The 18,063-nt window shown below is 49.0% G+C and overlaps 1 protein-coding gene across 1 annotated transcript; it reads left to right on the top strand.

Annotated features, from left to right (window-relative positions):
- Window positions 1–687: 687 nt before the first annotated feature.
- LOC149326455 (uncharacterized) lies at window positions 688–12,281 on the top strand. Its single transcript, XM_089564582.1, has 2 exons — window positions 688–1,662; window positions 12,201–12,281. Exons 1-2 carry the CDS (start codon window positions 688–690, stop codon window positions 12,279–12,281), a joined length of 1,056 nt encoding a protein of 351 aa, XP_089420708.1.
- Window positions 12,282–18,063: the final 5,782 nt, after the last annotated feature.

Below are 18,063 nucleotides of genomic sequence, written 5' to 3'. Positions count from 1 at the left end.
CGAGAGCCTGAGTGAAGGGGAGGATGTCGTGGCTGTTTTGATGTGGACCACGGCCATACAAGCTTCATGATAATGCACAGGCGCGCCTCTCAGGACCGGCCTGCCAGTCTGGATGCCGGCCGCCGGCATCAGTAAAAAGCGCTACTATTGTTTCCTCACGTCCATACTTAGCCCTGGGCTAAAGTATCGTTGACCAATATCGAGTTGTCGATACAAGCTATAACAGCATACAAACAAAATTTCTTCCCATAGATGCTTTGCTGCTGCTCCGCGGCGGCTCACCTGGCCTCTGCTAGCTCCGCTCCTGAAGGTGTCGCGGAAACCGAGCATATCATTATTTTACTGTGAGAAGGGGTTCACAGTAAAACGGCAGCGAGGGTAGCACCTCCTCACTAGCCAGTTCCGAAGTGTAGTCAGCTACTGTGTAAGAAAGGCCTTCGGCTCCCGAACCTTGGGCGGCTGGCGTGAGGAAGAAGAGGACGAAGACAACGGCGCCGATGCTCGAGCGTGTGCGCTGATCGCTGCCGCTGGGACTGATCGCTGCCTCTGGACTGAGCTGAGACGTACCGCTAGCCGTTCGCGACGCAGCGCCTTCGTAGACGTCCTACACTACACTTGGTGGAGGTGCTGTCTCTTCTCACCATCGAGATACGCCAGCCGCCCAAGGTACCATGCCCAGGCTTCACCATGCCCAGGCTTCCAGGCTCTACCACGGTGCCCGACCCCCCGGCCCAACCTGCCCAGCCTGCTGGCCCTGCTGTCATCTGTTCTGGTGCCGTCCGTCAGCGCGACCCCACGATCTTCAGCGGCACGGATGACACCGATGTGGAGGATTGGTTGGCCTCCTATGAACGCGTAAGCGCGTATAACAAGTGGGACGACAGCGTCAAGCTTACCAACGTTATATTTTATTTAAGCGACGTTGCCAACCTGTGGTTCCGCAACCACGAAGCGGACATCTCCAGCTGGGCGGATCTGAAAACCAGCCTCACGGAGGTCTTCGGCCGTCCCGCTGTGCGTAAGCTTCGTGCCGAGCAACGCTTGCGCAGTCGGGCACAACAGAGCGGCGAAAACTTTACCAGCTACATCGAAGATGTAGTCGATCTCTGCAAACGCATCAACGCTTCCATGAGTGAGGCAGACAAGATCCGAAATATTCTGAAAGGGATTGATGATGACGCCTTTCAGATGCTCGTCGCGAAGAATCCCCAGCCTGTCTCCGACGTGATAAGCCATTGCCAAAGCTTCGATGAGCTGCGCAAACAGCGCCTTTCGACCCGCCGAGCCGGCTTTCAAGAGGCAAATATTTCCAGCTTGGCTCTTCCCCGGGACGGTGCTCTGGACCAACAGTCGCTCCTCCAGCACATTCAGCAGTACGTCCGTGAAGAAGTCGCCCGCCAGCTGTGCTTGTCGACCAGCCCACCTACTCCTGCGCCGCCGCTCACTCCCAACATCCAGCGAGTCATACAGGAGCAGGTCGCCGAAGTACTGCCCTCTCCTCCTCCACCTCCTCAGCAGCCACTGATCACGGCTCCATTAACTTACGCGGATGCTGTGGCGCGACCGCGGCCTTCGCCTGCTGCTCTCTCCGACGCCACTGTCGCATATACGCCCTCTTTACGATGCGCTGACCAGAAATCTGTTTTGCTGCCTCATGCCGTGGTGACAATTATTCGTGGCTCCAGCGCTATTTATGTATCTAACCCGTTCTCCTGCCCTACCACTCTGCTCCGTGGCCAATCACTTGGTAGTGTTGCCGTGCTAGATCCCGCCTCAACGTACCCCCTCGTCGGTAGCTCGGCCGACTTTCACGTCAGCGCCATTACGCCTGTTTCCATCGCCAATCCGTCTCCTCTCGATGTTTTTCACCGCTGCGTCGACGCCGCCCTGACGCCTACCCAAAGGGCCCAACTTGTCGCCGTCCTGCACCGTTTTGCAGCTTCGTTTGACTACCAGCAAATATCATTGGGCCGCGCAACCACCGTTACCCACTCTATTGACGCTGGCACACATGCCCCTTTGCGCCAACGTCCGTACCGCGTGTCAGTCGCTGAGCGCCGCATCATTGACGAACAGGTTACCGACATGCTCAAGCGCCACGTGATACAGCCGTCGCAAAGCCCGTGGGCATCACCGGTGGTCCTTGTCAAGAAAAAAGACGGTTCCATCCGGTTCTGCGTTGACTACCGTCGTCTCAACAAGATTACACGCAAGGATGTTTACCCTCTCCCTCGTATCGACGACGCCCTCGACTGCCTGCAGGGCGCTAAGTTCTTCTCTTCATTGGACTTGCGCTCTGGTTACTGGCAGGTGCCGATGGCAGAGGCCGATCGCCCAAAAACTGCATTCGTCACACCCGACGGGCTCTATGAATTTAATGTCATGCCCTTCGGCCTCTGCAATGCCCCCGCCACATTCGAGCGCATGATGGACAACCTACTCCGCGGGCTTAAGTGGCACATATGCCTTTGTTACTTAGATGACGTTGTGATATTTTCGCCGGATTTTTCGTCTCACCTACAGCGCCTTGAGACCGTTCTTCGCTGCCTGGCCGACGCTGACCTTCAACTCAATTTAAAAAAGTGCCGCTTCGGAGCTCGGCAGCTCATCATTCTCGGACATGTCGTGTCCAAGGATGGCGTTCTCCCGGACCCGGCAAAGTTGCGAGCTGTAGCAGAATTTCCGAAACCGACTTCTGTAAAAGACCTCCGCAGCTTCGTGGGCCTCTGCTCCTATTTCCGCCGCTTTGTCCGCAACTTCGCCACTATCATCGACCCTCTGACCAAGCTCCTTTCCGGCCACGACCTTTCGGCCTGGTCGCCAGCCTGTGATGAAGCCTTTACGACACTCCGTCGCCTTTTGACCACTCCGCCAATTCTGCGCCATTTCGACCCTCGTTCTCTGACGGAACTCCACACCGATGCCAGCGGCGTCGGCCTGGGTGCAGTCCTCGCGCAGCGCAAGCCTGGCTTTGACGAATATGTTGTCGCTTACGCTAGCCGGACACTCACAAAAGCTGAAGCGAACTATTCTGCCACTGAGAAGGAGTGTTTATCCATCCTGTGGGCGATAGTCAAATTCCGCCCTTACTTGTACGGGCGCCCTTTTGACGTTGTCACCGATCACCACGCCCTCTGCTGGTTGTCGTCTTTGAAAGATCCCTCTGGTCGACTGGCGCGCTGGGCTCTGCGGCTTCAAGAGTACGACATCCGCGTGGTCTATCGTTCCGGCCGTAAACATGCGGATGCTGATGCCCTCTCACGTTCCCCTCTGCCATCTGAGGCAGCGTCTTCTATCTGCGCCCTGTATTCTTTGACGTTTGAGCCCGCTGATATGGCTACCGAGCAACGCAAAGACCCATGGATCGCTTGCCTCTTGGATTTCTTATCTGGCCAATCGCCTCGACCTCCTTCCCGTGCTCTGCGTCGTCAGTCCCACCATTTCGCCATCAGAGACGAGCTTCTTTACCGTCGGAACTACCTTCCGGATGGTCGCAAGTGGCTGCTTGTCATTCCGACCCATCTGCGCTCCTTCATTTGCTCTTCCTACCACGATGATCCCCAGTGTGCTCATGCCGGCTTCTTGAAGACCTTCACCCGCCTACGACATCGGTACTACTGGCGCGGGATGTACCGTTATGTGCGCAAGTTCGTTCAGTCGTGCCCCGCATGCCAGCGCCGAAAAAACCCACCTCGCCAACCCGCCGCTCCTTTGCAACCGCTGCCTTGCCCAGCGCAGCCCTTCGAGCGTGTTGGCATCGACCTCTACGGCCCTCTTCCCAGCACATCAGCCGGCAACCGCTGGATCATCGTCGCCATCGATCATCTTACCCGGTACGCCGAAACATCACCTTTGCCATCTGGTACAGCCCACGACATTGCATCCTTCAACCTCCATCGCATCGTTCTTCGCCATGGTGCTCCCAAAGAGTTGCTGAGTGATAGAGGTCCAGCCTTTCTGTCTGAAGTTGTCGAAGCTCTCCTTCGGGAATGCAACATCGTTCAGCGCACCACCTCTGCCTACCATCCGCAGACAAATGGCCTGGTTGAGCGTTTTAACCGCACTCTTGGCGACATGCTGGCCATGTATGTGGCTTCCGATCACTGCAACTGGGACCGCGTTCTACCTTTCGTCACCTATGCTTATAACTCCGCTACTCAAGCCACCACCGGATTCTCTCCATACTTTCTCCTCTACGGCCGTGAGCCTTCTTGCACAATGGACACCATTCTCCCTTACCGCCCTGATGCTTCTGAATTTACGACTCTTTCTCAAGCCGCCACTTATGGCGAAGAATGCCGCCAGCTTGCCCGGTCTTTCACTTCACACTCCCAGCAGCAGCAGAAAAGCACCCGTGATCCCTCTGCACTACTTCCCACTTATCTTCCTGACTCTTTGGTCTGGCTCTGGGTTCCTTCCTCAAGTCCCGGCCTTTCCTCCAAACTTCTCAGCAAGTACCAGGGCCCCTACCGCATTCTTAAGCAGACATCCCCCGTCAATTACCTCATCGAACCCCTTACACCGTCTACTGATCATCGTCGCCGAGGCCGTGAAATTGTCCACACCGACCGCCTCAAACCATACTACGATCCCGCCGTCCTCACATCTCCCTAGGCCGCCAGGATGGCGCCTTTTCGCCCGGGGGAAGTTGTAAGACAGGCCTTCGGCTCCCGAACCTTGGGCGGCTGGCGTGAGGAAGAAGAGGACGAAGACAACGGCGCCGATGCTCGAGCGTGTGCGCTGATCGCTGCCGCTGGGACTGATCGCTGCCTCTGGACTGAGCTGAGACGTACCGCTAGCCGTTCGCGACGCAGCGCCTTCGTAGACGTCCTACACTACAACTGCATCAATGTGAAACGGGCTAGGCTTAGCGACGAATACAGGGCAGCCAGAGAGCAGCGCGCAGTTCATCGCCCGGTGTGCCCGCGGGCGGCGTCGTTACCGAAAGCTCGACTCGCTCTGTGATTCGCTCAGCAGCTGGCACTGGCCTGCGACTGAGCACGACTTTGTGCACACGTTTGCATAGCAGGTTAAAAACTATTGCTGCGCATATGCTAGGCATATCAGCGGGTTGCAGCGATTCTTAAGCGCGTCTTCGACGCCATCGCCACAAAGAAAGGCCGCAGTGTGACGTCTTGTTATCTTGGAAGTCAACAAAGACACCTGCGCGGTGTCGCTTAGCCTGGATGAATCGCATAACCGGTAAGTCCCGCTCAACGTTCCTCTCCTACGCGTTATTAGTGTGGGGCTATATAGGGATGGTAGTGGAGGGAGTCTGCGTTCACATTCAGCCGCCTAAGCTACGATGCGGCGCCACAAGAAGAGAGGCATATATCCGGCGTGGCAAGTGTTGTTCTCATAATCTCCGTGAGCGTTTAGTACTCAGGTGCCGTGGTAAATAAAAATGCCACCAGATATCACTACAGGGTTACGCAGGCGCTTGCTAGCGCTGCGGAAAGCTACTAAAAATATTTATTACACTTGAATCACTGCTAAAGCATGAATTTGCAATACTTGGAAGACGACGATAAGCGGTCAGTGCCGCACGACAGAACGCTAACGTTAGGCCAGCTTCCAACAGACAGCGGACAATTACGCGAGAGCGCATACAGCTCGTTCGGCGTAAGCCGTCGGCACCGCGTGTCGGAAACCATCGAGGGTTGCGTAAAAAATTCGTATCATTCCAACCGCTTTCTGCCAAATGTTCCAGATAGTGTCATACGGTTCAGTTTTTTTTTCGTGCAGCACAACCTTACCAGAAAGGTTACAGCCTAGCTCACGGTAGAGATTCGAATCGGCAACCTATAATCGTGGCAGGCGTAGAAAGATTGTATCGTGGTAATTGTGGTTCTAGTGATTGATGATTGATTGGCGTGGGATATGCGGCACGAGTAAATGGAATCATTGTGATTCCATTTAATAGAATTTAATTATTAATAGAAGAAATGAAAATATTGCAAAGCTTGGGTTGAAAGGTTTGAAAATGCTCAGAGTATAAAGCCAATACTTGATGACGCTAATTAAGAAAATTTAGTGTGTAATTGATCAATAAACAATTGAAACAACTGATAAAAGAAAAAATCTTTTCAAAGCTGCCAAACTGCTCAGAATGGAAAGCCTAACGCACCACGCTATCACGTCACACTTTTGAGACGGAGCTTAAGTGTCCTCTGCAAATTTTTTTGCTTGGGATTGGCACTTATCGGTCTAGTGCTTACGCCATAATATTCGTCAGACTAAATTTTTCGGAGACAGTGATCGCATATGTGAAACGCTGGTGCACAATCCTTGCCTAGACATTTGTAAACTTATCAGTGCTTCCTCAAAAGAACAGTAGTTCAGATAGTATAATGTCAAATATCCATGCGCCTCTTGAGCTGCAGGTGTCGATGCTTCCTCTCCTCAGCACTGCAAACTATCGGGAATGCAACTGCACTTTTATTTAGGATTTGTTGCTTTTTGCTATACGCCTCGCTTGTGCAGCCCGCTTTTATGTCGTTAGCCAACGGCGCTGGTTTATTACTTATTTCCACTTTCTGTTATATATTCTCGGTCTCCTGCCACCAGCTGTGCTGCCGGCGATTCTATAAGCTCAGAACTATTCCCAGGCATGGGACTCTACCCAAAGACCTCCTTGCATTACACTAACCAGTGTTCCTTCGGTATTTTTAGTTTGTCCTGATCTTACTTGCATTACAACTCGACAAATTTTGTGCAGTTTTTAATTGTAGGGAGATTTGTTAGATGCATTACCAATTTTTGTGTGATGCTAAGCTGTGACGTGAGATATCGGGCTTCTTGCTAGTGAAGACATGCCTCTTTCAAATCTCTCTAATCATTTACGCAAGGCACACTTGTCGCAATGTTCAATTTAAGAATACCTTAGACGCTGGTGCAATGCACCCTGGTGGGAATTCATGAAAACCTGCGCATTCTATATTCGAATGACTATGACCTTCTCATCACGCATAAAATGCAGTGGTATTCCCGCCAGCTCATCTTTCAATGTGGTTATGAGAGCCATCCTGGCTCTCATGTATATGGGTGTATATGTATATGGGTGCATTACATATCTATTCATTTCTTCTGTCATGGGCTATCTCATCGCTTTTTATGTTCTTATATTAATTCCTATTTTTGGTTTCTGAACAATTTCTTTTCTCGTCATTCAATACATTGTTACCGGCACTGACAGCTATTGGTCTGGATGCATCTATTTGCAGTTGCCAGCCGGCAGCATCTGCAGGGTCATGTGGTGCTTCCTGCCTTCGGTTGTGCCATCCCTCCTCGGCCGTTCATGGTAGTTATCTTTTTCAGGGATGCGTACTTTACCTGCCAGTTTAGAAAAATATTCTCAACATAGGCTCACTGTCATGTGCAGAAAAGCATGCAGCACACCACATGCGACTTTACTGCTGTAACTTAGCTTATAACTACATTAACTGTAAATTTGTACAAAATATAGTCGCTCACGTAGCTCTCGATACAGTGCTGTTAACAAATAGTAGTTGAGCCTACTTCAGGTGCAGTGACTATTGTTCACCTGTTGCCTGTTATGCGTATGGTTCCACAAAAAGAACCAAAATGCTTGTTTACACCTTTAGAAACATTGTGCTCTACAACAATATTTTAATGGTTTTTCTGGCACGTATACCAAAATATCACTCTGCATGTAACATTGCACGATGACACCAATTCTTGTATGGCATGGCTTCTTTGCAGTGTATTCGGCAAGCTGCTGCTAGCACAGTTGTATTGCTGGTTTATTGCTGCGGCATGTGGTTATGATGTACAGTTTGTACCTCTACGTTCTGAAAACAGTATCCTTGAAAATTTTAAAATTGGTTAATGTCACTCTATTAAAAAAGCACCGGAATAAGCTGACGCTATAAAACGGTTGCTGCCGCCGAGGCTTTGAGTCTCCAGGGTGAATTTATAACAACACCCGCATTTCCCTCCCGGAAAAAAAGATTGTCTTTCTTTCTACATGTGTTTGACCTAGCCCTGGTTTTGCAAACGTGTTACATGCCCTGCCTTTTTCGTAAACCTCCCTTTTCTTGCATCGTTCTAGCCATACTAGTTGCTGAATTTCATTTTTTGATATCTCTCGGTTTTACTGTACATTGACTTCCACTTTTAGCCGTGTTACTTGTTCGCTTCACCTTCGTTGCTAAATTCTCGTTTGTTAACCCAATGACCATTTTGTTTCTACTGCATGTTTTTATTACTATTTCACTTTATTTTTTCACTACGCTTGATCTCTGTTTGCTTGTATGGTTTTTAATCCTTTTTTATCGGACCAGTTCTTAAATATTCTTTTGGTCAAACCTATCTACTGTTTGACGTGTTGGCGGTCTTTTAACAAGGACTTGCTTAAAAATTTTTCTCTCACCTTGTTCTGGTTTTATCCTTCTTTGCTCTATCGTCTGGTTTTTGTTTGTAGTTCTTGTTGTTTTGCCACCACCTGTCGTATCACTTCTTGTTGCCACGAGCAAATAAAATCGCTTCCTGTTGGCGCCTGTCTTTTTGGTATATAGGCTGTGTGTCGGCGGTTATGGAATAAAGCTGAAGTTCAGCGCCTTTGCCGTCGCCTTTTCTCTTCTGTCCCTTGTCCGTGTGTCTGAGTGCCGTCAACCGCAATCGATGCATTGAGCTGACTGCTCTGCAGCTACCCATGTGTATGCAGCGAAGTGGCTTCAATAAAATGGGGTACATGAAAAAAAAATGATTGCTTAAAATTGGCAGCTTCTTTTATGTTTTTCAGGAAAACATTTGGCATTTAAAGGGCTAGCTTCTAAAAATCTGAAAAATTATGTGCTTCTTGTGGCCTTTAGTGAAATTTCACCTCACCTCACCTTCTGGCTTGTCAGCATGAGATCCGAGCTGTTACCCACAGTTTGCTCTTTTTTGCTCATTTATTGGTGGCCACCAAGTCTGAGAGACAGTGTCATAAGGGGGTTGGCAGACAATCTGACTTCTGCGTTGGCCTGAAGCGCAAGCTTTTCGATGGGGGGCTACCTTTCTGACTGTATTACTCGATGCGTGTGTGTATCCCTGAATTTCCATGTGTGGGCAAGATGAGAATAGGGCCCTTATGTCAGCTTATTTTCCATTTTTCTTTATATACAGTCTATAGACTATCTTTCGATCAATGGCTATAACAATTTGCCTCGCCGCGGTGGCTCAGTGGTTATGGCGCTCGGCTGCTGACCCGAAAGACGCGGGTTCGATCCCGGCCGAGTCGGCTGAGTTTCGATGGAGGCGAAATTCTAGAGGGCCGTGTGTTGTGCGATGTCAGTGCACGTTAAAGAACCCCAGGTGGTCGAAATTCCGGACCCCTTTACTACGGCGTCTGTGATAGCCTCAGTCACTTTGGGACGTTAAGTCGTAATAAACCAACCAATCTATAACAATTTCAATGTCTTTTTGCCTATTCGAGGTCTACAGACAGTAAATGCAGTAAACCCTCGTTGGTAGGTGGCCCACATGGCGGGATCGCTACTCATATCTTTTTCATCTGTCTTCGAGATAACGCGCTGAAGCTTCATTGGGCGATCATAGCACCTGAGCCAACGGCTTTTAATTCCTGGAACGAAATGATGTACAAGCCTCTACGTGAGCAGAAGGATAAGTGACTAGATCCATTGTAAAATCTGAGCATGTTTTCGGCCAGAGGTTGAGGACATACAAAAACGATCTGCTGTCACATGTAATAAAAAAAAAACTGCCATATTTTTGCCAGCGTAATAAGTTAGTCGTTCAGCTTAGTGTCACTTATTGGCTTTTGTCGCCAAAATTTTTTAATCGCGTGCGATGTGTGGATAGCATCCTTACTACCCTTTTCTGTAGACGATATGAAAGTGCACTGCCACAGTCTGGACCGCACCTGTGAGCGTGCGGTCATTGACGTTCTTCAAATGTCGACATGCTGAATAAGATGAGCATTCAGCACTGTGTGCAGAGAGGAAGTCTGCAGCGGGTGACCGCAAATATGGTTGGAGCACTTCACTTCCTTCGATACTTCGGAAATTAAGAATATTAGGCAAAGAGAATCCAACGCCCTCCAGTATGTTTTTAAGAAGCCTTGAAAAGTTCAGTTTCGTTATCCCGTGACGAAAATTTCACATAAAAATAAATAAAATTTAATTCCAACACTTAACGCTAGGAAAGACAGCTAATCGTGATACAAGGGTGCCTGCAAACTGTACTACATTAACTGAAAATGATCTCTCTTTAAAGAATCACTCGAGGCGATTCAATAGTATATTTGTATCGGTACTTCCCAACGCGTGTAACTCAGAAACGTTCATCAGCGATTCACATTGCTCTTGCAAACACTGGAAATAAAGGCCGAACATTCATGGATGGTCCAATCTCCTAGAAACACCGTTAGAAGCGTCACAAAGAGCAGTGTTAAAGAGCGATTAACATCTACATATTATACCTTTGATGTTTGCATCCATGTGCAAAAGCGCTGCGACGATAGAATCGAAAATCCAGCATTTTTTTAATTTCTCCCTATATATGTGCCTTTTTCTTCGGGGCCGGTACACACTGATATCGACTATACTAGTTTTTCATACACAAACACAAAAGAAAGCATTATGCTTTGCAGCTTTCTAATCACGAAAAGTGTGCCACGTTCTAGTCAGTGGACAAAGCAGTACGGACAAAGCAGTAAGGTTTATGCATTGTTTTTGCAAAAACAATACGATTTTAAAACTTGAGTGGAGGATTTAAGCTTAACTAGTGACTCTACCACGGGCGACCGAGTGATCGTCCCGATCACGCAGACTAGAAGAGCGGCAGTGCCGATGAAACGCGCCACATGACGATAGGCGTGGCAGAAAGCATGAAGAAAAGAAAAGATGAATGGCTTCCCGTCACGGTCGATGAGAAGATAATCGTATGAGCCCTGGTCCACGAAGCTTTCGGGCCACAGGTCACCGTGAGCTGACAGCCAAGGTCCATAGACGCACCAGATGGTATGGGTGAAGGGCTGTGTGCTCAGTTGTTTAGGATCTGTGGGCTAATAATATGACGTAGTGGTGATTGCATTCCGGCAAGCCTGAGAACAACGAGAATTGCTTCCAAACCAACCTCGCTGTTTGGGCTGACTTGCGCCCGCAAAGAACTGAATGCCTCGGCGGCGGTGCAGCAACAGGCGTGCTTGGTGATCGTCGAACAGAATACCCGCCGCTCTCGGCCCTGCTCAATTTCAAGCTGTTACCGAGCTGTCGAGATAAAAGTGAAAAGGTTCTAAAATATTGCGGAACAACCAATAATTTGTTTTATGTGCCCCACCCCATTCTTATCCTTCGAGTTATTTGCCTTTCATGATCGGGATCAGCGGTCACTAAGTGGACATATTCCCTCACTATTTCCAGCCCCTCGCTGCCAAGTGCGAATTGCTCTTCCCTTGCTAGACCGTCATTACTTTTGTTTTCCGGAAATTGCATTTTAGACCCACCGCTCTCCCCTGCGTGTCGTACTCACTGATCATGTTTTCAAGTTCATGTCCTGAGTGACTTATCAAGAGAATGTCATCAGCGAAATGCAGATTTCTTAGTTATTGTCGATTAACTGCTATCCCCAACTGTTCCCAATTCAGGCCTCGGAATATCTCCTGCAAACAGGCGACGAATAGAATTATCGAGATTGTGCCTCCCTGCCTGACACCCTTCCTTATTGGAATTTTATTGCTGATTTATAGAGGATTATGGTAGCTGTGCAGTTGTTATAGACAACTAGAAATCTTCCAATATTTCCACATAAAACTCATCTGCACCCTAATTCCGCAGTGCCTGCATGACAGCTGAGGTTTCCACTGAGTCAAATGCTTTCTCGTAGTCAATGAATGCTATATATAGAGGCTGGTTATATTCTGCTTCCCGATTGCCCGCCGCTATTGCTTTCCATTGTTCGACGGCTGCGCTCCTCGGTCCTTGAAGAACTGCACGGTATACCGACAGCCGGACACCTTGGTGTCTCCCACACTTATGCCCGGATCCGGCGCCGTTTGCTTTGGCCGGGTTTATCTTGCTTCATCAAGCATTACGTCGCCGCTTATTCCTGTGTCAACACAGAAAGATGCCTCTCATATTGCCTGCAGGTCTTCTAAAACACACTAGTATCCCGCTGGAACCTTTTCACCGTGTTGGCCTCGACATTCTTGACCCTTTCCCTACTTTCCTCTCCAGCAACAAGTGCATCGGTGTCGTAACGGCCTATGCGACTCGGTATGCCATCACACGTGCCTTGCCTACGAGCTGCACTACTGATGTCGCGGACTTTCTCTTTCAAAATGTCGTTCTTGAGCATCGCGCTAATTGGCAACTACTCACCGATCGCGGCCGTACTTTTCTGTCCAGAGCCATCGATGACATCCTCCTTTCATATCCCAAGCAGCACAAGCTCGCCCCAGCGCATCACTCTCAAACCAGTCAGCTTAGTGAGCAGCTCAACTGAGCTTTGACCGACATCTTAGGCATTTATATCTGCCCCGACCACCGTGCCTGGTACTGCGCCTTGCCTTATTTGACCCTTGCATATAATTCTTTATGGCATGACACCACGGGCTATTCCCCTTCCTACATTTTATTTGGTAGGCACCCCACCTTGCCCTTGTACACTGTCATGCCACCTTCTCCAGTTTTGCCCGCCACCTACGTCCGTGATGCGACCGATCAAGCCACCGTGGCATGCCAAATAGCCCGCCATTGGGTCAATCCATTTTAAGCGTCCCAGAGGTCCGCCTACGGCTGTCGCACCATGATGTCAACTGCGACCCTGGATCACTCCTCCTTCTCTGGTCGCCTTCGCGTCGCGTTGTTGTCACCGAGAAACATCTTTCCCACAACAGTGGACCTTACCGTATGGTGCGCAGAGTGACTGACGTCAACTAGAAAATCGCTGCCCATGCGTCTTCGCCATCGTCCTCTCGCCCTGTCCCCGACAACATTCACTCCCGCCGCCTTAAACCCTACCACGTCGCTGACACTTCGGCACCCTAACGCCCGGACGCGTGTTCGCCAAATGCAGCCGGTACAGCCAGCGATGACAGCGCCACCCACCGGCAGGTAGCAGCCACATTAAGGCTGGTTATAAATATTCATTCAGAACGACGGCTTGATATCGCCGCTATGGCCCAGTGGCTTAGAGGCACGTGTTGCGTATGGAAGGTCGGCCGTTCGACTCCGCTCTCTGTACTGTAATTTTATTGTTTTTTTAATTTCATTTTTTACCATTTTTTCCCTTTTAGGTCGCAAATCGTGATGCTTAGTGGCATATAACGCCGTTTAAGAGGATTTATTATCTCTTTTAGGTAAGCCGTTGTGACAATCCTCAATCACCCTGATCAATTCACCGTGGTTTCAAGCCTTGTGGCTGTACAGGCTGCAGTTGGCGAATACGCCGCCCGGACGGCGGTTCTGCAGCCAGGGGAATTGTAGCAGGTGACGACGACAATGAAGAGCTGCACTATGCCACGAATTAACAAGGAAAGAAAACGAGAAAGATCTCTCGCTCGGTCAGCCCGGAGCTGCTCTCAGCTATCCCGCCTGCTGGTATATGTCTCCGTGTAAATACCTGTAAATATATTCTTCCCTGCTACCATATTGTTCTGCAACGCCATCTCGGGAGCATAGCATGTCGAGACCTTGGCGATAGACACATGCCGCGGACTTTAGATGGTAGCGAATCACTTGCCTTTCACAAATGGCTGCCCCAAAGTTCCATCGCGTTGCTGCATTATAAGGAACACTTGTGCAACATGCCGGCCCCGTGTACGAATATTTCCTTTTCATTTCTTCATTTCAATCGATACTGGCAATGTGGTTCTTGGCGTACTTCTCCGTCGAGCGCCGTTAATCGGAAGTAGCTACCCATAATGAGTGCGCTATGAAATCGAGACGTGAGCACTGACCTTTGCCGCCATGAGGCGCCCAGTTGAAATTATGGCTTGTTGCGCCTGAAGCGCCCGTCCCGAGCACACGTGGCTTGCTCAGCCACTAATGCCTCGAGGGAGAATGAAAAGCTAGAGTGGCTGATCAATTAGTAGGCTATTTTCGTGCCGGACACAAAATGTCTCGTGACACAGCACGTATTTTCCGGCAGTGCAACTTGCACATGGCAGCCGCACGCAAAAAACAACTTTTTAGATGTGATATGCTTCTGACAAATCGACTAAACCTGTTCTTCATGCTCGATAAATTTGCCGTCCGTTTTTCATTTTCTTGCATTTTGCCCCTTTGCAAATGCTTTTTCTGCGATAAGTGCTTCCTTATAGTTAAAGAGACTAAACTTGAGAACCGGACGTTGCAAAAATATTTATTTCCGCTGCATAATTTCGTTAGAACACTGTGCAGTGCATAAGTTTTCTAGCCTTTCATTGAAGCATGCCAATGTTAAATAAGCTACAATTCAAATATGATGCTCTGGAGCAGCGTTGCGGCCTATATTACTTCTCCAGCCATCGAAGCATCTCGTTTAGTTGCCTGAAACAGAAACAACGGTGCTAGTGAACGCCTCATCAAGAGGGCTGCGCATTTCCACGCATCCTCGCAATGTCCTTTCTGCAACGGCGCTTGTCCATGAACACGACAGCGGTTCACAGACAGCTTTTAAATTTGCATGTTTCACTGACAGGTTTCAATGCAGCGCCACTGAACTGTCTCGACGACGAGAACGCGTTGTGGCTACCACGGCTGCGGGAACTTCCGCCGTCCGACGTCCGCCGTGCCATCTGTCAGGCTGCTCAATCGGCTGTGGACGACAATTACTGTCTCCGGCGCATAGCGTGGCTGCACTACTGCGTCGTACCACAGCAGTGCCTTGAGACATGGCGGCACTACCGCTTCACGGTTGCGCCGTCTTGGGCGGAGTGTCCCGGACTAATCAGGCGTATTTTAGCCGCGCTGCAGTCTGGTGACCAAGGTGCAACGGTCGCTTGGAAAGTGCGCAAGGGTGCAGTTATCGTTTGTTTCTTGGTGGAAGAGCCGGAGATTCCCTCCCTGGAGCACAGTGTCGTGTACATGGTCCTCAGGCCAGGGCATCGTTTGCTCGCTGTTCATTGCCTGGGGATCGCCATTCAGCAGCGAGTGATGGGCGCTCTGCGCACGGCACTGGGTTACGACCCTTGGAGTCTACGCAGCGTGCTTGAAGACGACATCGACGAGGCCTTCCGCGCCGCAGACCGTGTCCTGTGGGAATCGTCGGCGCGGCTAAACCTCGACAGTCGGCTCCGACGGACCCAACATTTTTTGATGGCTGCCCAGTATAGAAGTTCCGTGGCTTCTTCGGTCGAAGCAGGTAAGTATACCCTTGTCACTGAGATTTCGTTCATCTGGAGGATCTTGCGGTCTTCGAAACTACTTTTTAAAGTAGGTGTTCGAATATATCGTCCTTATTGCTAGAAGCGCGATGAAATTACAATTTTTCGCTCAATTAGCATTGCAGTGGCAGTCCATAAACCGCTTATAAACTGTCTGAGAACTGTCCGGTGCAACATTTAAGGCATAAAAGGAACATGAACGTCCAGTGCTAAATTGTGCACGCAGAAGCAGATTTCAAGCTCGTCCCTTCTGCAAACACATAAAAGCTTTATATCGGGGGGCATTCACCTACTTCAAGCACTGACAGCCTTACCAGAATTTCTAGGAAGCTGAATTTTTCTTCTAACCTTCATAACCATTTGAATACACGCACATCCTGTAGCTCGTTTTCGGTGTGCAGATTGATACTCGTCGACGGAGAAAATCGAGATTTTAAAGCTGTCATTGTAAATTGCGGTGACATTTCTTCAACCCATCAACTGAAGGCATTCGACAAACTCTATCCTGTGACGATCACAAAATGAACAAGGGAGGGGAAAACCTCAGGTTGCTAGAGCCAACGTTTCGACAAGGGGACTTGTCTTCGTCTGGGCAAAGCGTTCATCATCGGCAGGGATTATATAGGGCCTTCGCTCCGAGGAGGAAGGCCCCGGGGGTGGGGAAGGAAAGTGGTGTGGGAGGGGATGCGTGTCAGGAAGGGGAGGGAGGTGAATCATCATTCGCTAGGCTACAATAGTGCAACAACCTATATCCGGGTGGTATGCAATGAACAAAAGGCTTTGAAGGGGCTGCGACGGGAGGGGGGGGGAAGCGCTGGGTGAACCTGCAAAACTCAGATAAAAGGATTAGTCAGTGTGGTACAGGGACATGATAACAAGGGGAAAAAAAAAAAAAAAGGGGGGGGGGGCTGGCACTGGAAGGAGAAAGGAAGGGGTGCATTTCCCAGGAAGGACTAGGCAGGGGGGGGGGGGAATGGCTCGTGTTCAGAGAAAGCCAAAAAGTGGGGGCAGAGGGGGTAACAGGAGTGTCTTGGTTTCCGAGAACTGGTAGCAGGGGATTAGGAGAAAAAGAAAAAAAAAAAAAAGAGGAAAAAAAAAAAAAAGGTGAACAAAGGAAGAGGGTGACAAGGCCGGAAATGGGGTGGAAGATATGACTTGGGAAGGGTGCAAGGAGCGACAATATACTTATGTGAGGTTCTAGGAAATAGTCTGACCACGTGCAGGACATTTGTTAATTTAAAATTATGCTGAACCTGGAATGTACCTGAGAGATTCCAGGTTTCCTCTGGACATGTTGATCCCTGTTGGTTGCAGTGTTTTAAATTTGTGGATTAGGAATGCTTCTCTGTATTTTCTGTCCCTAGTCGATTTAAAGCCTGACTGAAGAATGAACAATTTGAGTTCGTCGAATTTGTGATGGCGTTGATTAAAATGGGTCGACACTGCCTTCTGTTCATTCCGTGTTGTGTCAGCCCGGTGCCCGTTTAATCTGGCACTCATTGTTTGTCCGGTTTCTCCGATATATTGTTTCTGGCAGTAGGAGCACTGGAGCATGTAGATAATATTGGACGATGTGCAGTCAAAACTGGTCTTTATATCGAAACTGAAATCGCTTGCCGTACTTTTAATCGTAGTGTCCCTTTGTAAATGTTTGCATGTCTTGCATCTGGGTCGAGAGCATGAAGTTACGGTCGGTGGTGGTTTCTTACCGAGCCTAGCATGCACCAGGATGTCCCTCAGGTTTGTGTTGCGTCTGTATGTTACCCTTGGTGCGTCGGGAAATATTTTCTTGAGACGGTCGTTACCAGTTAAAATGGGGTGGTATTTCCGCAGGATATTGTTTATGTTTGGAAGCGCGTTTGAGTATTTCGTTATAAGTGCAGGAGGTCGTTGACTGTTAGCTTTTGTTCGTTTTTTAAGAACTACATCTCGTTTCAAAGTGGTTGCTCGTTGGAACGCATTATTAAGGGTTGTCTGTGGATGGTTTCTGGTGATTAGTGTGTTTTTTAGCGAGTGGAGGTGTTTCAGGTAGTCATCGTCGTCGCTACATATTCTTCTTAGTCTCGTTGCCTGTCCTACGAATATACCTTGTTTGCAGTGTCTTGGATGATGGCTAGTGAAATCTAAGTATTGTTGTCGGTCAGTAGGCTTCCTGTAAAGTGTGGTTTTGAGCTTGCTATTTTCTAAATGGACAGTGGTGTCAAGGAAATTGACTTGCGTTTTCGAGGAGTTGAAGGTGAATTTAATGCTGGGGTGGAATGAATTGAAATGTGTGACGAATGCCTTCAGGGTCTCAGCCCCGTGCTCCCATATCATGAAAATATCGTCTATGTACCGCAGGTATATGAGTGGTTTTTTTAGAAATGAATTTAGAAGTTTAGATTCTAGTAGCCCCATAAAAATGTTCGCGTAGGTGGGTGCGAAGGGAGTGCCCATGCTTGTTCCAAATACTTGAAGGTAGTAAGAAGAATTGAATTCAAAGTAGTTGAGTGTTAGTACCAATTCAAGTAGCGTGAGGTACACTTCAGTTTCGTGCGGGTGAGGACTTTGAGTTAGAATTTTTAAGAGTGCGTCGATACCTTCATTAATGGGAATATTTGTGTACAAAGCGGCGACGTCAAGTGTGACAAGTATGCTATCTGCTGGGATAATGGAAGCGTCATTCAGAGACTCTATTATGCGGAGAAAGTGCGGTGTATCCTCGACAAAGGAAGGGAGGTGGGTGGGAATAT

This window comes from Amblyomma mixtum, chromosome 10, assembly GCF_055824585.1.
Source record: "Amblyomma mixtum isolate Tamu chromosome 10, ASM5582458v1, whole genome shotgun sequence".
Classification (NCBI taxonomy): domain Eukaryota; kingdom Metazoa; phylum Arthropoda; class Arachnida; order Ixodida; family Ixodidae; genus Amblyomma; species Amblyomma mixtum.
Note: the sequence above shows the minus strand (reverse complement) of the source record. Positions and strands in the feature narration are given on the sequence as shown.

Bases quoted from the DNA above. Each gene is read 5' to 3' on its own strand.
- LOC149326455 (XM_089564582.1), top strand. From the start codon at position 688: ATGCCCAGGCTTCCAGGCTCTACCACGGTGCCCGACCCCCCGGCCCAA. The intron at 1,663-12,200 runs GTGACAATTATT...TTTCCTCTCCAG, and splicing joins TTTTGCTGCCTCATGCCGTG to CAACAAGTGCATCGGTGTCG.